This window comes from Vombatus ursinus, unplaced genomic scaffold (genome assembly GCF_900497805.2).
Source record: "Vombatus ursinus unplaced genomic scaffold, bare-nosed wombat genome assembly UNPS02014778.1, whole genome shotgun sequence".
NCBI lineage: Eukaryota > Metazoa > Chordata > Mammalia > Diprotodontia > Vombatidae > Vombatus > Vombatus ursinus.
The window spans coordinates 8,935,868-8,953,161 of NW_020954556.1; the positions used below are offsets into that span (position 1 = coordinate 8,935,868).

The following is a 17,294-nucleotide window of genomic DNA, read 5'->3' on the forward strand; positions in this document are numbered from 1 at the left end:
GCCAGACATTTGGATTTCCCCATAAGAACAATATTTTGTCTTACTACCAGGATAAGGCTGTTGCCTCAGAGAGGTCAATCAGAGCTGGGAAAACAGGAAGGAGGAGAGGTGACTCTGATCAGGAGATTTGTATGTGTGTGTGTAATCTCCATACACACATATATACACACACATATAAACACATGCATATGCAAATATGTGTATATGTATATGTGTACACACATATATCTCAAATTTACATCTTTATAATCTAACCACTGGAGGGCAGAGTAGAGAAGGGTGGAGAAGGTGACAGATAAGAAAGGGAAGGGAGCCCAGTATACATGTTCTCAGCTTGGCCCTTGTCCTCTGTCCCTAAATCTCACATAAGATCCCTTATGGTACTAGTACTAGTCTACTATGGTACTAGCTACTTCTAGTATAGTACTAGGTACTAGTCCGAGTCAGGTAGGTTGCACAATAGATAGAGTGTTGGACCTTGAATAAGGAGACTTGAGTTCAAGTTCTCCCTCATACTCTCAGTAGCTGTGTAACATTGGGCAAATCACCTAACTGTTGTCTGCCTCAGTTTCCCCAAAGGTAAAATGGGGATAATAATAACACCCACCTCCCAGGGTTGTTATGATGATCAAATGAGATAATATTTGTAAAGTACTTTGCAAAGCTTAATGTGCTATATAAATGCTAGATTTTGTTATTGTTATTTTCATATTTGGTTCCATGGGCTATATTCTAACATAGCAGTTAGAAGTAGAGGAATAGTATTTCTCTCTGTCACCAATGTAGAGTCCCACTATCTCTGCATCTCCACCAATTAAAGCCACTTCATAACAATCACTTTCCAGGTGCTAGGGAAGACCTCAGACCTTTAAAGGTCAGGGTTTCTTGCCCACAAACACTATCTGTAACTCCTCTGAATCCTTAATCCAAGATATAATCCGAGACACATTTTTTGCAGATGTCACATCAATGACATCATACCCTTGGTTTTCCCAAACAGAAGCCGCATCCCCACCCCCCATTCCATGCTATACCTGGTTGATGGGCGTGTGTACCACAACCCCACCAATGATCTCTGTCTTATATGCCACCTGTAGCTTTTTTTCTAGGGGCTGAGAAATTGCTGGGCTCTTGGCAACCTCAGTAGCCAGGGGCAGGCTCCCCACTTTGGGCACCTGGAAGGAGAGAAGGCACAGAAAGCTTTAATATAGAAGATAGCAGTAAATGCCAGAACTGGAATTCAGTGGCAGAATGGGGTCATCTAACTATTGAGTTCATTGCTCTTTTGATGACAACTGCCTCTTAGGTATACACAGAAGAACAAATTGAAGATTTCAGAAGCAAATTGCAGATTGAAGGGAATCTGCTAAGGTGAGTGCTTTTGAAGACCCCCTGGTCCTATCAGCAATAGGACCTATGAGCTGGCAGTCCCAGTAGCCTCTGATGACTCAGTTTTTACATCTGAATACAGGAGTATCATGCCATTCCTGTCCCTACATACATTCCCTCCTATTCAATCCCCTCATCCACCTGTTATAAATAGAGTTCTGTCTGGGCAAAGGGCCTCTCTCCTTCTCTTTGGTGGTTAGGAAATTGTGTGTGATCAGGATCTGGTCTAAAATAAAGTGTCCACACTCTAACACCCCTGTCCTATCTTGTATAGACACAGAACCAGAATGCTAGGAAGCATAAAGCAGTCAGTACCTCTTACACATCCTAGTGAGATAGTTACGTAGCTCAGGGCATTGAGTGCTGGACTTAGAGGCAAGAAGACCTGAGTTTGAAACCTGCTGCATAGACTTACTAGCTTTGTAACCTAGGCAAATTACTTAACCTCTCTCTGCCTCAGTTTCCTCCTCTGAAAAATGAAGTGCTCATAACAACACTTACAGCCTTGGGGTCATTAGGAAAATCAAATAAGATAACAAGTGAAATGTTTTGCAAACTTTAAAGTACTGTGTAACTGCTATTATTTATCATCATCATTATTAGCATCATTATATTTTGACCTCTCCAAGACTGAACAGTGACCCCTGAACAGTGAGATCAACAGGGCAGGCAAGAACAAAACAAAACAAAACAAAACCACCATTCTTTACAAAGGCAGTTGTTATGTAAAACGTAGTCATTAGCACTGCACCAGGAATCACACCATTCAGTTTCTATCCAAAGAGAGCACCCAGGTCCAGGTTGGGTCTCAGTGTGAAAGAGTAGAAAAATCGAGATGATTCTTGCCCTGAGAACTCGGTTAAAATACACAGAACCCTCCCCCTAGAGACCTGAATGGAGGGGCAAGAACTCCAACCAGGGCTTTAGAAGATAAAGGCAGAACTAAAAGTTAATTTGAGGCTGTAGCACATTGAGCAAGCAAATACCAATGCAATCTGACTATGCGTTCCATTAACCCCTATCCTGATAGAGAAGTTCTTGCATGTCTAACTTCTTCTGGCTCTGGACTCTGGACTCTATTCTTGCTGACTATTAAGTTCAGCCCCTAATTTCTATGGATTCCTATGTGTAATAAATGAGCACTGAATTTAGACACTAAGGGCATCCAGACTCAAAATAGTCATAAAAACTCAGAATGGTGAAAGGCCTCAGGCTTTCTAGTCTAACTCATACCTGGATGGGTACACAATGCCAACAAGTAGCCATCCAGTCTCTGCTTGAAGACCTTTAGCGATGGAATCCTCACTACCTCCTGAGGTAGGCCAATGTACTTTGGACAATTCTCATAGATAAGGAAGTCTTTCCTCCCCTCAAGTTGAAATCTACCTTTCCTCAACTCTCACCCATTGTACCTTGTTCTTCTACCTCCCTTTGGTCATCTGTGAATTTGATCAATGTTACCTATGCCTTCATTCAAATTATCAATAAAAATGTTTAACATGACTGATATGGCTATATGTTTTACATGATTGCACATAAGTAATCTATATCAAATTGCTTACCATCTTAGGGAAGGGGGAGGGGAGGGAGAAAATTTGGAACTCAAATTTTTAAATAAAAAATCAATGTAAAAAATTGTCTTTACATGTAATTGGAAAAAAATAAATAAAATGCTATCTAGTGAGGGAAATTTTTTCAAAAATGGTTAAGAAGAAAATCCCAAAGATGGGTCCTAGAAGGATTCCACTGGAAACCTCTCTCCAGGTTAACATGAATTCATTAGCGGCTACTCATTGGCTTCAGTCATTTAACCAGTTCTCAGTCCATTTAGCTCTATTAACATCTAGCCCAAACCTCACCATTCTGTTTACCAGCATAAAAAAGAAAACTATGTCAAACAAACGCTTTGCTGAATCCAAGTATCTTTGAATCCAGCACTCCTGCTCTTATTTCCTACTTCCATATGCATTATAAATTGGACAAAAGCCTGGCAGAGAAAGTGGGTCTCTGACACCTGGAGTATACTCCACAGTTCCTCCTTTCCAAAACAATCCAGAATTCTCATCCTCTTTTTTAACCCACCACACTTTAAAAAAAAATAAATCACCATAATTCCTCACCCTTCCCCTAACCCTTTAATGGCTGACCTCCTGGAGATGAACTTACTTAGCTGGCCTAATCCTCAGAGAGTAGATAAAGTCATTCCCAGACCACTTTTCCCATATTTCCCTGAGCTATGACCCTGTGTCACAGGACCTTTAGGATGAGTGGGTTTTATTCTATTTTCTTTCATTGGTTCTACAAGAAACAACTCCTTCAAATCTGGCCTCAGACACATAACACTTACTAGCTGTGTGACCCTGGGCAAGTCACTTAACCTCATTGCCTAGCCAAAAAAAAAAAAAAAAGAAAAAGGAACAACTCCTACAGAGTAGAATGGAGAACAAACTTAAACTGGGAGAAAGACTGTAGCTTAAGGAGAAGAAAGTCCCCAGAAAGCAGGTGCCATGAGCAATGGTGATGTCAGCTTTCACAATGACGAACTTGTAAAAAATTTTTGTTTTCTGTTCCTGGCTGTCAAACCATCTGAAGGAAGACAGGAAGCCATCACCAGGATTTCTAGAATACTGCTTGCTCCTGACCAACAAACAAGAACACAGGGAAGCTCTTGGTCGCTATTCTCAGTCTTTAAATGCGGTTCCATAAATTTCTTACGGCTCTCATCAACATCGTGAACCTTGTCCATCTAGGACACCTACCAGAGTAACTTCATAGGCTCATGGAATTGTAGAAATAAAAAAGAGAGGTCCAGGAGGGAGTCACTTCCACAAAGTCATAGCTAATTAATGTCAGTGCAAGGCTTCCCAATTCTCAGATCGCGTCTTTTCCCAACTACGCCACAGGTGCTAGAGTTGGGGCAGGAGTCCCAGGGCTTATGGGACTATTGCCCCAGGTGGTGAGGGGTCTTTTGGCTAGGAGCCATGTCCTGAAAAAGAAGTTGGAAGTGAGGAGGTGGGCAGTTAGGTGGAGGCAGGGTCTTTTGGGGTGAGGAAGAGAAAAAGAGGGACAGAGACAGAGACAGAAAGGAGGGCAAATAGAGAAAAATCCATGAGTACAAGAAACAAGCCAAAATTCCCAAGATACCTCAGAGGTTGAAATCTGGAAAAAAGTCAAGTGAAGGTGCCTTGGGATCAGTGGACAAAGCTGGTCCAAAAGCCTCCACCACATCCAGTGAAGGATGAGAGAATCCAAGTCCTGAAAATGCTTTTAAAGAGCTGCTTTGCTAGAGGAGTTGATGTAGGCTATGATGGGACGTTTCCCCACAAGAAGGGTTAGGCCCAGCCCTCCGCTTTCCCTCCTTTAGTTTTTCCCAAAAAAGACACAAAGCTATCCCTGGTACTTGATTGGTCCTTGCCTACCTCGACACAGCTTCCTTCACCTAAGAGCATAAAAAACCTGGACCACATAAAGTCAGGGCCTGGATGAAGACCATACAAGTCACCACGTCTTTCATCATATCCTGACCTTATGACCAGACACATTTCTATATGGAGATGAGAAGGGAGTTGTGTCCGGAGAAGGTAAGTACCACTGTACTCTTGTAGCATATCTTTGCTGCTTTAAGGCAAAGCAAATCTCCTTTGGTGAACTGTTCAATGACTTGTGAATGCCTCATTTCATTCTAACATCAAATCTGAACCAAGGAGGCTGCCATTAGAGATGCTTCCAATACAGTCCATTCCCCTGTATCCTGAGCCATGACAAGACTATTAAGAACACAGGGCTGGTAGGAATCTCAAAGTAGGTTGCCTCTTTGTAATGGGGGAGACCTTTAGTTCACCCATCCTATGTGACCTTGGGTGAATCATTTAATGCCTGAGCTTCAATTTCCTCATCTATAAAATTTTGATCTTTAAGGTAGCCTTCCAGCTCTATATCTACTATCCTATGATCCCTCATGATATGGTAGCTGCTATTAGAAAGACATCCACAGAGAATCACCTACATTGTCTAGTTTGGCATCCCTTTCACTGCACAATTTTCAAAGCCTTCTAGGGAATATGTGTGATTCGCTGATATAGACATTTCTTAAAATAGCATATACTCATCAGGAGTGATATATTTTTATGTAATAACTTGCTGTCTTTAGGAATCATCAGATTTAGAGTGAGAAAAGACCTTCAACATTATCTAGTCCATTCCCCTCATCTTAGATGATAAACAATGAGGCCCAGAAAGAGGAAGAGAGTTGCCCAAAGTCGCATTTAGGAGCAGAACTGAAGATCAGGCCGTGTGAGGAGATGCTGAAAGATCTAGGATGCTTAGCTTAGAAAAAAAAAAAAAAAAAAGGAGCTCCGATAGCTGTCTCCAGGTACTTGAAGACCTGTCATACAGAAGTCAAATTAGCCTTGTACTGCTTGGCCCCAGAGGGAAGAACTGAGAACAGTCTGTGGACATGGACATGGTAAAGGAGCAAATTAGGTTTGATATAAGTAGGCATGTGTTGGAGCAGGTTCCAATAGGCTTAGAACCTATTGATAAAATGTCAGTGCGAGTATTTATACCTTGGAATAGCAAATGCTTTAAATCAGGGCTTGATTTATTGTTTCTTTTAATTGCCTAGACTTGAGAGAGTGATGGAGAAAATGTTAATATTGCAAATTAAATTTAAAAGTATGTCTTGTGCTCTGAAGAGCTAGCTGTTAAACGTTTACCAGCAAACTCCTGGATATAAGGTAACGCTTTCCTAACAACAAGAGCCATTCAAGAGGAGGCAGACTTCAGAAAAACCTGGAAAGACTTGAATGAACTGAGGCCGAGTGAAGTGAGCAGAGCCAGGAGAATGTTGTACATAGTAACAGCCATGTTGTATGGTGACTAGCTTTGATAGACTTATCTCTTCTTAACAATACAAGGATCTAAGACAGCTCCAAAAGACTCATGATGGAAAATGCTATACACATTCAGAGAAAGAAACATGGAGTCTGAATGCATATCAGAGCACACTATTTGCTCTTTTTTTGTTGTTTTATTTTGTTTCCTCTTTCTAGTGATTCTTTCTTTTCGTTCTAATTCTTCTTTACATGACAAATGTTAAAATAGGTTTAATATGAATGTATATGTAAGGCCTATATCAAATTGCATGTGGTCTTTGAGTGGGGGGAGGGGAGTGATTTTGGAACTCAAAATCTTATGGAAGCGAATGTTGAAAACCCAAAATAAATAATTTAAAAAAAAAAAAACAGCCAAGAGCCATCCTGAGATTCTATGATTCCATGAAATCCTCCTTAGAGAACTTATTTGTAGAGAGCCAGGAGAGACAAATTTGTCCAAGCATACATTTGATGTTAAAAGAATTGTGCCTTAACCTTCCTAAACAGAACAGTGCACCATTCATGAGTAATACAATTAGAAAACAAGAAGTCTGATAGCATTTAGGTAGAAGTTCTGACACCCACAAAGCAGACAGCTTCTCAGTACACCTCAATACACACACATTCAGTGACACACTCCCTCTCTCTGTCTCTTCTACTCCTTTATGAGAATACTCAAAGGAGACATGATTTTGTCGGCATCGGGGGAACTCCCTTCATCAAACCAGGGCAGATTCAAAACTCTTCTAAGACTTAACAGTCTTAATGAGCCTGAAGCCCAGAGTGACACACTCTCCAATCTTCAATCTCTCCTTTCTCCATTGAGTCGTTCCCTGAAGCGTACAAATGCACCCAAGCCTTTCCCATCCTAAAACTAAAACAAAACAAAACAAAACAAAAAACAAAAACTTAATTTGACCTGATGATTTCAGCTAGCTTTAAATCCCTATCTCTTTATCTCATTCATGACTAATCTTGAGAAAGCTATCTAGACAAGGTGCCTCAACTTCTGCTCTTACCCTCTTCTAAACCCTCTGCAAACTGGTTTCCAACCGCATCATTTAACTGAAACATCTCTTCAAAGTTACCAGAGATCTCGTAATTGCCAAATCTAATGGCCTTTTCTCAATACTCATCCTTCTTGGTCTCTGCTGCCTTTGATATTGTAGCCCTGTCTGTTCTCCTGAATACTCTCTTTGCTAGGTTTTTCATGACATGGCCCTCTCCCAATTCTTTTCTTACACGTCTGACCACACTTCCATCTCCCTTGCTAGCTCATCTATGTCATACTCACTAACATTGGATGTTCCCCCCAAGGCTCTGTCCTGACCCTCTCCTTTTTTTCTCTATAATCCCTCACTTAGTGATCTCATCAGCTCTCATGGGTTTAGTTATCATCTCTATGCAGGTGTTTCTCACATCTATGTAACCAGCCCTAGTTTCTCTCCTGAGCTCTCTCCTGCGTCACCAACTGCCATTTGTACATCTCAAACTGGATATACCCAAAGGCAAAAAAATTCAAAATTTTCAAAACAGAACTTACTACCTCTCCCCAAAAACACCCCCTCTTCTTTACTTCCCTGCTACTGTCAAGGGCACCAATATTCTCCCACTTACTCAAGTGCATATACTTAGTCATAGCATCCTCAACTCACTCAACATATTTAGCCTGTTGCCAAGTATTGTTGGGGTTTTTATATATTTTCACAATGCCTGTTCGTGTGTGGTCCCTTCTCTCCACTCACATAGCCACCATTCTCACTCAGGCTGTTATCACCTCTACCCCACGCGAAAGGTACAAAAGGCACAAAAGGATATTATGATATCCTTTAAATTGGTCTCTTCTCTCTCTACTCCAATGTATTTTCTACTCAGCTCTCAAAGTGACTTACCTAAAGCAAAAGTTCAACCATATTACTTTCTTATTCACCAAACCCCAGTGGCTCCCTATTACCTGCTAGATCACATATAAAGCCCTCTGTTTGCATATCTACATATATATTTATACAGACACACATATATGCATATATCTCCTATAGAAAACTTGTTATTTGTATGTTGTCTTTCAATTAGAAAGTGAGTTCCCTCAGCTTGATTTTGCCTTTCTTCTTATGTCTAGCATCTACATGGTACCTGCCACATAAGTGCTTAAATGTTTGTTGAGTAAGTGCCAAAGGCTGTTTTGCAATCAGGTCTTCCTTTCTCTAAGCCTAGGGATTTTTCTCTTCAACCAGGCTACCTCATCTTCTGATCCTGTACAGGTCTGAAAATATTTTCTTGGAGGATTCTTCTACATGCAAATAGAGGAAGATGACATGAACCCTAAAGCAATCACTCATCAAGGTTCAGTGATTCTTCTAAAGGAAGCACCTTTAAACCACAAACTGCCTTTGTTGCTCTGGGCTCATCTACAAAAGCAGCATTTGGCCAAGCAACCCCTTGAAGTGAGAGGAGGAGCCAGGCTGGTAAAAGAGTTCCAACTTCTCTCCTCCCCCTGTCCCATATGCTTCATCCTTCACTTTTCAATATGAGGAAAGCACTTGGTAATTCTTAAAGTGTTCTATAATTACTGGCTACTACTATTATTGTTACCACACTTTGAGCCTGAGTTACCCCAAAAATTACCCAAAATATGATTGACCATAAACCTTCCTAGGAATCCTGAAGTGATCCTGCCACAGAGGGGACTCTCCATGAACTTCCCCCTGGCTGAAACTGAATCTCAAACTCTCAGTTCAATTTGTGGTCAATCAATCATGGTGCAAGAATACGTGGCTAGAACTAGGAGGGGAGTAGGTCAATTGGGAAAGCCCCTACACTTGTACAAAGTTTTTTCCTACATCAATTAGACCCTGGGCTGGAAAAAAAAAAAAGGTTCTTTTGTTTATACCAGAGATGGGAAAGGAACCATACGTACTGTGATCTTGCTGGCTTGGTTCAGTGCCTCTACCCAATCCTTCAGGTCTTTCTGGTCATTGGCTTGTAGGAAATAACGCTGAGAAAGGGCATTGATGACTGCAGACAGGCAGGCAACAAGACAAAAAGAAGATAAATCCCCAATCAGCATTCCAGCAACAAACAGAGGCATCCATGAACAAGTCATCTTTGGGATGAGGTTTCATGGGATCCACAATGCAGACCAGGCAAATTTCCATGACGCCAGGACACTGTGAAGTGTTCAGGGAGGAAAAGGCTATTGCTACTCTCTCCTCTGCTCTAAAAATATATCTTGCTTCACTAGGAAAATGCATACTACTCTACTTCCAAATATGCTGATCTTCATCTACAAAGACGATCAATAAGACACAACCTTGGATTTCTTTTCCAAGAGTAGTAATGGATTTATGATGATTCATCCTCTTTCTTTTAACCAGTATCCCTTATTATCAGTGGCATGTTGACAAGGAGTGGTTAGAATGTAAATAATGTCCAAATCCAACCTGTGAAATAATGTCCAAATCCAACCCACGATACCGGGCTTAGTAGTGGCAAGCTCTAAATGACTGAGCTACCTAGGTTTCTTTTGGGTCAGTAATTTATTTATGAGCTCCCTTTGTTTTTGTTTGGGTAGGCAGTGTATGGAATCCAAGGAGTCACTTACCAGTATTATTGAGCTGTGCAATGAATAAAATGTCTGAATGGCAAATAGAGGATTTTGTTTTAAAATAAATTTTATCGATGCCATTTATTTTGATATCATAATCATTTCTAGAAATGAGCCATTCTGTCTCCCACACCACCCCACCCCCATTCCTGTCAAAACTGAACCCTCTTTGGGAGCAAAGAAAAAGTGAAGCACAAGGCAGTCATCACATCTGACTATGTATACCATATTCTATCCTAGTAGAACTTTGCTTCTCTGCTAAGAGGAATGAAGCGTACCTCTTAGTCTGTTCTCTGGGACCACTACCAATTTTTTACTGCTTCACATTCCTGTTTCCTTTTAGTGATCTTTTCATTTACATTGCTGTAGTGATTGTGCACATCCAATACTGGATGGTAAGTGGGGGAAGGAGGGAAGAGGCTAATTTTTTTCCTTTATAATACTTTAATCTCAATAATACTGTGGTTCCTTCAATATGGGTATACCCTCCTCTGCTTATGTGGACTATGATCCCTCCGTGCCTCAGTAAACCTGGTGGCCAATCCGCTGGTGATGAGACTCTCTGAACTTTGTGAGGATGGTCTTCAGATAACAATCTGGCCCTGGCTCATAATGAAAGCTTCTTTCAAATAGGTAGACACGTCAGAGTTTACAGAGCCCTGGTATAGCAATCATGAACCCACAGTTACCTCCGTGCCACAGTGAAGTGTCTATTCTAGTCAGGCTTTAGTGAATATGAATTATATGGGGAGGAAAATCCCATGGAATAGACACAGAGTCCAGAGCCACAAGGAATCCTGGCTGCCCTTTCTGTGTGCCAATCACAGATTTAAAGTAGGAAAGGACCAGAGAAATCATCCAGTCCAAACTCCTTTTATTTTTTGTTTCAAACCCCTCATTTTGCAGATATAAAACTGAGGTGTGGAGAGTTTAGTGACTTACTGCCACCTAGGTAGTAAGGAGAAGAATCAGGATTCCAACCTAAATCCCGTTGCTAAATCCAGCAATTTTTTCCTCCACTTTTCCATGCTGCCTCCTCCTTGCCACCTGTTACAGTGCTGTTCACATAGTGAGCTCCTAACATACCAGGCCAGTGGTGGCTGATAACTAATTTCTGTGACATCCTTCGGAATTGATCACTTAACAATAGTCTCCAAACTTGCCATCAGAGAGGTCTTACAACATGAATATCCCTTGAACACCTGAGATCCCATGTTAAGGGCCCTGGAAACATACATGTACACATACACATGTATGTACATGTATATATGTTTTGTAGTTGATCAGTCATTTCAGTAGTGTCCAACCAACTCTTTGTGATCCCATGTGGGGTTTTCTTGGCAAAGACTCTGGAGTAGTTTGCCATTTCCTTCTCTAGCACATTTTACAGATGAGGAAACTGAGGCAAACAGGATTAAGTTACTTGCCCAGTGTCACATAGCAAGTGAGAGTCTGAGGCCACATTTGAACTCAAATCTTCCTGACTTCAGGCCCAGCACTCTATCTGCTGCACCACCTAGCTGCCCCATATGTGTGTGTGTGTGTGTGTACTATTGATATTATATATAACATAGATATTTTATTTCTTTTTTTTTTTTTTTTTGGTTAGGCAATGGGGTTAAGTGACTTGCCCAGGGTCACACAGCTAGTAGGTGTTATGTGTCTGAGGTTGGATTTGAACTCAGGTCCTCCTGACTTCAGGGCCAGTTCTCTATCCACTGAGCCACCTAGCTGCCCCTAGATATTTTATTTCTGATCTTCCAGGGCCAGGAGGACTGAAATATCAATGTGACTCTTCTCTAGTCCCTATGGCTAGAGTAATTCTTCCTAAGAGGAGGTATTCTGAAGAAAAGTCAGAAATACCTGGGTTCAAATGCTGCTACCAACATTAGTTGTATAACCATAGGCAAGTCATAACCTCTCTCAAGTCTCATATAATACTTGCAGTTCCTCAGTCATAGAGTTGTTACATGGTTCAAATGAGATAATGTGTGCTCTGTGAAGCATTTAGCTAACTTGTAAAGGTCATTTACTGGTATCATTATCTCTTAAGACTGAAAAGATGCTGCTGTGACTGCAATCTCTCTCTCTCTCTCTCTCTCTCTCTCACACACACACAAACACACACACACACATGCTTGAAAGCTCACTGATCTCAGAGACATGAGACAACCTCTGCCACTCACTAGATGTGTGACTTTAGACAGTTTACTAACTGTCTCTGAGCCTCAGGTTCTATCATTCTCTATGAGTGGATTGGACTAAATGATTTTGAAAGTGCCTTTCAGTTTATATAGTCTATGTCGATTCCCACAGACACACTCAAGTCTGACTTGCCATGTGGTCATAGGACTGTTACTATGTAGGAAGCAATTATGAGAACCAACAAGAATTTCTTTCCCCAGGGCAGTACACTACTTACCAAAGCAAAATGGAGTTTTTGGTTTCTGTTTTGGAGTGGCTATATTTACCTAAAAACAAAGATAGTGAGATTTATATACATGATATATAGATATTGATATAGATACATCTATCATATAATATATAATACAGATATATATATAGTACATATAATACAGAGACAGAGAGCTAGAGAGGCAGAGAGACAAAGAAAAAGATGGACATAGAGATAAAGAGAGTGACAGAGAGAGAGAAAGAGAGAGAGAGAGAAAATATGTGGGCCTATCAGTCTCCTGAAGCTATGAGGCCCACCAAGACTCTGGCCCCCAACATCTATATTGGCTATATCTACACTTACTAATATGTGAGCCCCACATTTCAGGTTCAAATATAACCAAGGGATGAAGAAAGCAACCCATCACCATCGTTCCTCCCCTCTCTACCCCGTTAGGTTAGCTGCTCTTGATATGGGTCCCAAACAAGCATCTGTAGCATTTTTAAAGAAGTAGTCATGTTCTATGTTAACATCAGGATCTTCTTGTGACATTTCCCAGCTCTGTATGCACGTGCAGCAGCCAGGATCCCTCTAACTAAAGAAATAACACACCGTTTGGCCGGGGTCTGGGGGCTTTTGTTACCACATATGCACACCCTGAAGGCTTTAATGATCAGGTCTGACACACAATCGCCAGTCCTCTCACCTGTTCTTCCCAGCCAAAAGCACTCACTTACTTGTTCTTATCTACAAGTTCTGCTTGGCCACAACCTGGGGCTGATTCCACCTCTGATAGGAAGCATATAAGGAGCTTATGGCTTAGAACGTAAGTTCATTGAGAATAGAGATTGTTTCATTCTTTGTGCCTCTATCTTCAGCACGCAGCACAGTGCCTGGTGCACAGCAGGCACATCGTAGATGCTGGTTGATCACCTGATTACAGTGAGGACAGCTTTCTGCCCCAAGATCAAGTTCATGTCACAGTATTTTGGCATTGCTTATATTATCAACCCATTGTCTGGCTTTGACTTTTGGTTGATAGCATAATGCTTTATCTTGTCTCCTTTCTCTCTGGCTTCCTGACTCTACTTCACCCTGACAGTATGTTCAGTTTCCTCATCTATAAAATGGAAATAATCATATTGTCACTACCTACCTCACAGGATTATCATAAGGCTGAAAAGATGAGATGTGACCTATTCATATACCTATCACTTTTGTTTCTCTAGCTGAAACTCTTAACAACTTTATTGACCCAATAGACTTCTCTCTTATGTTACAGTGTATATAGTAGAAAGAGCCCTGGATTTGAAATCAAGAGAATTTGGTTGTAAAATGAAGCAGGATTGGACTATTTGGCTCTAAGGTCTCAGCTAAGCCTAGACTTTAATGGTATTCTCAGATATCACCTGCCTGTTTGGTTAGAAACCAATGCTTGCTGTCATCTCCAGTGGCCTGTGACGATTACTTGTTGCTTGGTTACCACCCTACGTCCCCAGCCTTGGCTCTCCAAGTCCAGGCCAACTGTTCTTATCTTACAGTTCTAATATGAGATTGAGACTAGTCCATATTGTCCAAGGAAAGACCATTATCTCAAGACCCGACCTCTAGTTTATTAGTTTACAATATTTGCTTGCCTCTGAGCAACCAGCATCCATCTCTGTCCCAGGAAACTACCATCTTCATGGTGCTCTGATAGCAAATAAAATTTCTTCAGCTGTCCGACTCACTAGCCAAGATGTAGCATGAGATTTGACCAGCACCCTACTTATGGGGAATCACTAGAGAGCAGTAGTGTCAAACACATGTACCACAGGCCACATATAGCTCACAGTCCTCTTGAGCGCATCCCAAACCAGATTAAAATGTAATTGGGAAATATTTAACAAAATAAATAAAAATTCAGTAAAACAAAAATAATGTTAATATGTGGTTTTCTAAGTCAATATGCAGCCTACTGGGATCCTTATAGTATGCGGTTTAATGGCCCCATTTCTATTGGAGTTTGACACACTGCAACAGAAGAGTGATACTTTCAGTCAAGAACATGGTAATCTTCATAAGGACTAGTAGATGTATTTGTCAGGTCATGCTAGAAAGGCACCCACCAGTGGCGGGGGAGATGTGGGAAATAGGTAGGGTTCCCCTAAAGTATGAAATAGAAATGGTTACTCCATGGCTGAGCTGGCTTGCTAGCGCTCACTCATATCAGATGGAAACCCAGACCACATGAAGGAACAAACTTTTCTATGCATGTTGCTACAACAGCTGACACCTCCCAGTCAGTCCTTGGCCGGAAGTAAAACTGGGATTGCTACAGAAGAGACAGCTCCACCCTGAGATCTGTGATGAGGCTGTGGAGCCCTTGTGCATTGGCATTCTTGTGCCAGCTCTGTCATGGTTAAGCTGGCTGACTCTACCACACAGAACCAGCCTTAAAAGCAGATAAACTATAAAATCATAGATAGTTACACCTCTGGAAGGAAGGGATATGAGAGATCCTCTAAACCATGATGAGGAAACAGGGAGGCTGTAGAAGGAAAGTGATTTCCCTGAAGTCATACAGCCATCAATAGAAAATGGGGGACCCTCAGTTCAGTGTATGTTCGACCATGCCAAGCTGCATCCTAGAGGTCACCCAGATGGCAATTTGAAGAGCACTGGGCAGGCCACATGCCTCAAAATATCTCTCTTACAGCCTGGCCCTGTGCCTTCCTTTAAGAATTATCTTCCAAAGTGAAAGAAAGAGTAATGCCTTAACTATTAAGTATTGGATAACACTTTGAGGGATGGGAATGAAAATAGGAATTGGTTAAGTTAACGGAACTCAAGATACTCACTGAAATGGGCCTTAGGACAGATCTATAAAGGAGGCAGAGAAAACAGGGTCAAGAAGAAAGAGTCATTGAAAGGATCTCAAAGGCAGATTTCTATTACTGGGAAAGACCACGAGATTTGGACTCAGGAGAACTATGTCCTTGTTCAAACTTTGCCCCCTATGTGACCTTAGGCAAATCTATTCCTTTTTCTGAGTCCAGTTTCTTTATCTTTTTAAAAAAGAGGAGTTTTTTTTTTTGATCTCTAAAGTCCCTATTAGCTCTAATATTGTCTGAGGGTGTGAGACCATTTCACAAATTTTGCTGAGGGCAGACCCTGCTCCTAGGGATGTCAGGGGGTAATCATGGTCAATCAGTTAACTTTGATTTGCTTTTATGTCATACTAATCAGATGTCGGATGAAGAACAGGGCCTGCACACATGGTCACAGATATGCTGTATACAGACCAGGCTACCTCGGCACCTTAGTTGTCTATGACTCTGTTAAGAAAGTGGAGCAACAGGTAAAAGCAGGGACTCAACTGAGCTCTCCCCAAACCCCTCTAAATACTTTCAAATAATGACTCTAAATAAATTATAGAGTGGCAGAACCCACAAAAAGATGGAGTGAAACAATTTTTCAGCCCAAGACAATTTGGAAGGTGGGCAGGAAAGGTCTGTTGCATCAGGGTAAGAGCCGAGTGCAGTCCAACACAAGCTGCACCAGTGAAGACCAGTCTGCAAATAGGAAGCAGGCCTCAGGAGTGAATGAATCAGGGGCAGCAGTGGCAGTTTCCAGACCTCCAAACCCACAGATGGTAAGGGGATTGGACAGCTGGTCAGGAGATTTACAGGAATCCCTTGCCTGGCACAAGGGTCAGGACTGTTGCATTGCCTATACTTGAATCTGGGTTGCAGTCCCAGGGCAAGGAGGAACACTAGCACACCAGAGCTTGTGGCCATAGGAGATAGGGACCCTCATCATAGTTCCAGGGTGGAAAAGAATACTTGCAGTTACAGACTAGTACACAGTGCAGGAGAGTAACAAATACACCTCTCCCTAGATTATATCACCTTGGAAGAACTGAAAACTTATACGTCCCCACCTGCACAAAAACCTGAAGTTTGGTACAGTGCTTCCTCCACTCTGGAAGAAGAGCCCCACTTTAGCATAGAATTAAAAGTAAAGAAATAGGAGGGAAAATGAGCAAACAGCAGAAAAAGATCCCTACTATAGGAAGTTACTATGGTGACAGGGAAGATCAAAACATAAACTCAGAAGAAGACAACAAAGTCAAAACTCCTATATTCAAAACCTCAAAGAAAAATATGAATTGACCCCAGGCCACTGAAGAGCTCAAAAGGGATTTTTAAAAACCAAGTAAGAGAAATAGAGGAAAAATTGGGAAGAGAAATGAGAGTGATGCAAGGAAAATCATGAAAAAAAAAGTCAGCTTGGTAAAGGAGGCACAAAAAATACTGAAGAAAATAACACCTTAAAAAAACAGAATAGGCCAAATGGTAAAAGAGACACAAAAATACAATGAAGAGAAGAATACTTTAAAAAGCAGAGTTAGCCAAATGAAAAAGTCATACAAAAATTCACTGAAAAGAATTCCTTAAAGAGTAGAATTGGCTAAATGGAAAAAGAGGTACAAAAGCTCACTAAAGAAAATAATTCCTTAAAAATCAGAATTAGGCAAGTGGAAGCTAATGACTTTACAAGACATCAAGAAACAATCAAACAAAATCAGAAGAATGAAAAAATAGGAGAAAATGTGAAATATCTCATTGGAAAAACAACTGACCTGGAAAACAGATACAGGAGAAATAATTTAAGAATTATTGGACTACCTGAAATCCACGATAAAAAAAAAAGAGCCTAGACATCATCTTTCAAAAACTTATTAAGGAAAATTGCCCTGATATTCTAGAACCAGAGGTTCAGATAGAAATTGAAAGAAATACTGATCACCTCCTAAAAAAGATCCCCAAATGAAAACTCCCAGGAATATTATAGCCAAATCTCAGAGCTCTCAGGTCAAGGAGAAAATATTTCAAGCAACCAAAAAGAAATAATTCAAATATTGTAGAGTCATAGTTAGGATAACACAAGATTTATCAGTTTCTACATTAAATGATCAGAGGGCTTGGAGTATGATATTCTGGAGGGCAAAAGAGCTAGGATTATAATCAAGAATCACCTACCTAGCAAA

The 17,294-nt window shown here is 41.0% G+C and overlaps 2 protein-coding genes across 2 annotated transcripts in view; both read right to left on the reverse strand.

Annotated features, from left to right (window-relative positions):
- Nucleotides 1-1,009, reverse strand: part of HTRA4 (HtrA serine peptidase 4) — a 12,432-nt gene extending 11,423 nt beyond the window's left edge. Inside the window, exon 1 of the mRNA XM_027865270.1 lies at nt 982-1,009. Coding sequence (XP_027721071.1) covers nt 982-1,009 — 28 coding nt within the window. The remainder of the gene's footprint in view (nt 1-981) is intronic.
- A 19-nt stretch (nt 1,010-1,028) lies between these two features.
- Nucleotides 1,029-17,294, reverse strand: part of PLEKHA2 (pleckstrin homology domain containing A2) — a 105,059-nt gene continuing 88,793 nt past the window's right edge. Inside the window, exons 4-6 of the mRNA XM_027865272.1 lie at nt 12,290-12,338; nt 9,181-9,278; nt 1,029-1,175 (exon numbers count right to left, since the gene is read on the reverse strand). Coding sequence (XP_027721073.1) covers nt 1,029-1,175; nt 9,181-9,278; nt 12,290-12,338 — 294 coding nt within the window. The remainder of the gene's footprint in view (nt 1,176-9,180; nt 9,279-12,289; nt 12,339-17,294) is intronic.